General features: G+C 44.9%; 1 protein-coding gene across 1 annotated transcript in view; it reads left to right on the top strand.

The window, feature by feature from the left end:
• The window catches only part of LOC106810186 (collagen alpha-1(XXII) chain-like), a 41,609-nt gene extending 37,703 nt beyond the window's left edge, over positions 1-3,906 (top strand). The window contains exons 20-26 of the mRNA XM_014813467.1: positions 363-470; positions 734-799; positions 1,755-1,787; positions 2,116-2,262; positions 2,787-2,943; positions 3,177-3,266; positions 3,521-3,906. Of these exons, the coding sequence (XP_014668953.1) occupies positions 363-470; positions 734-799; positions 1,755-1,787; positions 2,116-2,262; positions 2,787-2,943; positions 3,177-3,266; positions 3,521-3,840 (921 nt within the window). The 3' untranslated portion in view covers positions 3,841-3,906. The remainder of the gene's footprint in view (positions 1-362; positions 471-733; positions 800-1,754; positions 1,788-2,115; positions 2,263-2,786; positions 2,944-3,176; positions 3,267-3,520) is intronic.
• The last annotated feature ends 1,381 nt before the right edge of the window (positions 3,907-5,287 follow it).

Here is a 5,287-nt window from a genome sequence, read left to right as displayed (position 1 = left end):
TTCTCTCTCTCTCTCTCACTTTCTCTCTCTCTCTCTTGCTCTCTCTCTTTCTCGCGCTTTCTCACTCTCTTTCATATAGTAAATATCTAACCGCTAATATAAGCACTATGTTGAATCATTCAAACCTCGTTTAACTAAAACCCCGCGCCCTGGGTCTTTGCCCGCCGTGCCTTACCTCCTACGAACATTTATATATATATATATATGTATATGTATTATATATACCTACATCAGAAGTTGGTAAATTTTGATATGCACTAAATGGCAGTAAATTGAATTAATAAAGGGATAGGAATGATAATTATTTAATTTGTATCGTTGCATGTATTGTATTGGCTGTATGTATCGTTGTCTCGCGGCAGGGCCCCGTGGGACAGCAAGGGGTCGCTGGCATACCGGGTTTGCCAGGCCTCAGGGGCTTCCAGGGTGACCAAGGACAGGATGGTGCATCGGGCCTAAAGGGTGAAAAGGTATGATTATCTTATATTATTATTACTATTATTATTTTGATTATTGTTATTATCATCATCGTCGTCGTCGTCGTCGTCGTCATCATTAAATACTTAACCTAACGCACATCTCGTCTCCTGAGATACGTACCGAACGTGTTGCATCGCCCGCCATCTAGCGATCGATAATCATATGAATCGCCGATAGAATCTCATAACCGGAGACGGCGCGGCAATTTCGCTCGAAATTTTCAGTTTCACGATGATTACGCACGATTTTGCAGGGCGAGGCAGCAGTCTATATCGAATCGAATGGCAACAACGCGTTCCGAGGCATCCAGGGACCGTCGGTAAGTCGTAGCAACACGTAGCGATCAACTCGCGCTACTCCCGACATATAGCCACACTATCAAGAGTAGATAATAACACATGTGTTATTATCTACTCTTGCACACTAGTATGTATACTAGAAGGTCTATACAACAAAATGTAGACTGCCAATATAGACTACAAATATACACTATACGCATATAGTAGTCAGATTTACACTACAATTATACTCGTCAAGTATATATTACCAGTATACGTTACAACTTACATGTATGTACTATTAAAGTCTGCATAGCCTTACACACTGCAAATACGTCTAGTGCAAGTAGACAGGTAAGTGGACTGAACCTAACCTCCAGGTCGCAGCAATGACGCAATACGGTTTGTGTACAGCTTAACTGAAAAAGTTATGGACGGATTGTCATAAAATTTTCAGGATAGGTCAGAAATGGGCTAGCTTAGAATTGATGAGATTTTGGTGGTGATCCGGATCCAATTAATTAATTAATTGATTACTAATTAAAATTTTCAGGATAGGTCAGAAATGGGCTAGCTTAGAATTGATGAGATTTTGGTGGTGATCCGGATCCAATTAATTAATTAATTGATTACTAAAATTTTCAGGATAGGTCAGAAATGGGGTAACTTATAATTGATTACATTTTGGTGGTGATCCGGATCCAATTAATTATTTAATTAATTAATTAATTAATACAATTTTTCACAGTGAGAGAATTCAGCTGTCTTGGCGGAGGTCTGCGCTCTCCGAGTGCTCTATATAGTTCTTTATATTTTCATCCCCGCAGTGGGATCAGAGTTCGGTCGCGCGTAACGGCGTGATTTTTCTGCTATCGAAATGTAATCGATTCAGTTCGATTGTTGCGGCGGTCGGACGCTCACATTGTGTAATACTCGAGTATTCTGTGTGCGTGTGCTGAAGCTGCTACTATTACTGCTATACTGGTGTGCTTACAGGGTGACAGAGGCTACCCGGGACCCCGAGGCATGGTAAGCAGCGGTTGCATATTTACCACATTTTATATACTTTACTTATTATTGCTATACTATTATTTAATTTTGATACAAATCATAATAATTGTATATAATTTTTTGTCTTATTTATTGGACTTAACTTGGATATCATTCTTAAATTTATATTATTATATTTGACTATATAATTACTGCTACTTATATATATACCTTAAAATCAATTTGTATTCATTTCACAGTTAAGCCGCAATTTTGTCACTAAAACTACGAGAGGAACGCCGATGCCGCGTTCTACACTAAGTCATCATCATGCTATCTCTTCGTTAATTTTCTTACATAACTTCAGCCAGGCGCCAGAGGGGAGCCAGGTCTGAGAGGCCCGATGGGGCAGCTTGGTCCCCAGGGAATGCCAGGAATGCCCGGATCAGCAGGGGCCAGCGGGCCAGAAGGCAAGCGAGGACCGGGCGGGCTTCCTGGACTACCTGGTGGAAAAGTAAGCTGGATGGCTTTTTATTAATCACGGGTGTACCCTTGCTGTCACACTATCTTTCTATTTCGCGCGCGCTCTCTTTTTTTCTTTTCTCTCTCTCTCTCTATCTCTCTCTCTCTCTCTCTCTCACTCTCTCTCTATCTCTCTCCCTCCCGCTCTCTCTCCTTCTTCTCTCTCTCTCTCTCTCTCTCTTCTCACTCTCACACACACACACACACACACACGCACACACGCACAACGGCACACACACACCACACACACACACACACCACCACACACACACACGCACGCGCGCCGCGCACACACACATAACACACACACACACGCACACACAACACACACACACACACACACACACACACACACACACACACACACCACACCCACACACACACTATCGCTCTCTCGCGCTCAGCGCGGCTCTCTCTCTCTCTCTCTCTCTCTCTCTCTCTCGCTCTTATTTTACTCTCCTCTCGCTCCCTCTATCATCACCAATTTGAATTTACCTTTCTTCGCCACCTCCGCAGGGGAATGGTCCCAGTCTGGACGACATACGCGCCATGTGTGAGCAGATACTCATGGAGAGGCTGGGAGCCATCCGGGAAGAGCTGAGGGGACCGCCCGGACATCCGGGGCAGGGAAGACCGGGACACCCGGGCCCACCGGGACAGCAGGGCATACCAGGTGCGTGAGTGACCCTGCTCTATACACGCGCATGTATGGTATAGATGCATGTAATACCTATGTGTGTGCGTGTGTGTGTGTGCGCGCGTGCGTGCGTGCGTGCGTGCGTGTGTGCGTGCGTGCGTGGGGCGTGCGTGCGTGCGTATGAGTATGTATGATATTTATATATCATCATATATATTCATGGATATATCATCATAATGATTTCGTGTTCTCTATGTCGTTGTGTGTAGGTGACCCGGGTCCGCAGGGTATGCAGGGAGACCGAGGATACCTAGGGCCGCCAGGCATGATCGGGGAAGCTGGTCCGACTGGAATAAAAGGTATACTGGCGAGTTCATGCGACACACACCATCGACGAATTTACAACCGTGATGTTATTATAATATAATTATAGTAGTAATAGCATATTATCCTGATACAAAAAGAGCTAGAGGTATGTAACGACGTGCGGTGTCAGTCAATTGTCTAAGGATGAATGTCGTTTCGTAATTTTTTGTTGGATGAAGTTTGATTTACACATTTACAACTATCTATACATTTCCATGCTCACGTTAGTTCACCTGTTCTCCGCCAGGTGAACGGGGGTCACATGGCGAGCGAGGGTCAGAAGGCGTCGGCATTGAAGGACCGATGGGCTTGCGCGGTCCGCCGGGGCCTCAAGGGACGACGGGAGTCGGGATACCGGGACGAACAGGCAAACGGGGCCCGGCAGGGAAAACGGGAATTCCGGGCCTGCGGGGAGCTCCGGGCACACAGGGCCCGCCGGGATACTGCGAGTATTGCAACTATCCGTCTAACCAGATTATTCATGTACAGTCGGACAGCAAGGGTCCGGCGAGGGATGTACAGTCGGACAGCAAGGGTCCGGCGAGGGATGAAAACACACGAAACTGAAGAGGAAGAGGAGCGCGAGAAGAATGAGGAGAAGGAAGAGGAGGAGGAGGAGGAGGAGGAGGAGGAGGGGGAAGAGGGGGAAGAGGAGGCGGAAGACAGATCGATGGGTGCTAATAGCAGCTGTACCATGCTCATCCACACGCGCGTACACGATCGCGCACGTACGTACACACTTACTCAAATACACACAATCACACGCGCAATCACGCATGTGCACATACCCGCACACACGCATGCGCGAACGCACTCGCATACATACGCACTCTCCCACGCAGTCTCACGCACACCCATACATCGCGCCTGTGCATACACGTCCACGCACGCACGCAGGCACACAAGCACGCACGTCCATAAAGAATAAGATGCGAAGAAAGATGGCTGGCTGGTAAATAACGTTTGTGAACCTGTACCCTCTGCTGTCGTTGTCCTATAGCGAGTGTGAACGGGTTTAACAAGATACAATCGAAACAGCTGGCGTACCACAGCTGTTTTAATTGACCGTGACTTCGTAGTTCGTACACTAGTCAACTCTAACACTTGTTAGTTCTTGTTAGTCTTGCCCGCTGCACCTCTTTGACAATCCTCCATACTAGCAGTATATGCCGCGTCGAATTTTTGGCCTATTTAGTTTGACTCCGTTGAAGAAGAATTGATACACAGAATTTCAGAACATCCAGAATATACTGAATTTCTATTTCTATGTAATTGTTTAGCGTTTTACGTCTATAATATAGAAATCATATATCATCACGTGTATATAACTATATAGAGAGTGTGCGCATTTAGGTAGGTGTGCGCGTGCGTGTGTGTGTGTAATGTTATTCCTTTTGTGTTTATGATAGTAGCTAGTTTTGTTATCAATTTAACTATTGAAATTACGCGTAAAGATTGTGAGTGAGTCTTATAAAAAATTAGGAGTATAGGCGGGAATCGTGATAGACTGGATAAAAAAAGCTCGTCTTCATATTTATTTCCCGTCCATATTCAGTCATACAGACCCAAAATAGGCGCATATATTGCAGGGGCGCCCAATGCGCATTCATTACTCGTTATTTTGTAAGGACAATATAAAGGAATGCTACTGTAAATTCATGCGCGAGGGAAGTCCGTGTAATGCAGTTTGATGAGTAAGTGTTGCTGCTTTGCATTTATATACCGTAATTTTAGAGTTTAAGGTTTTTACCTCGTAATTTATATAGAGTCCGTAAACATATTTAATCCTGTATGTCCTGTTGATATCGATTAAACATTGGGAGTCCCAATCGAAAGTAATTTTCGTGTGCTTGCGTTTTAGTAATGCTTTCAAGCGCGTATTATTTTGTTGCGTGCGTACGCACGTGCAGTACGGTAGGACAAGCAAATACAAAGGGTGGGCGCGTAATATTTCGTGAATCTATTCTAAATCGGTAAATAAATGCCACTATATGCTCTATACGACATAGTCAGG

Source organism: Priapulus caudatus, unplaced genomic scaffold (assembly GCF_000485595.1).
Source record: "Priapulus caudatus unplaced genomic scaffold, Priapulus_caudatus-5.0.1 Scaffold417, whole genome shotgun sequence".
NCBI lineage: Eukaryota > Metazoa > Priapulida > Priapulimorpha > Priapulimorphida > Priapulidae > Priapulus > Priapulus caudatus.
The sequence above is the reverse complement of the archived record's forward strand: the minus strand, read 5'-3'. Positions and strand labels throughout refer to the sequence as shown.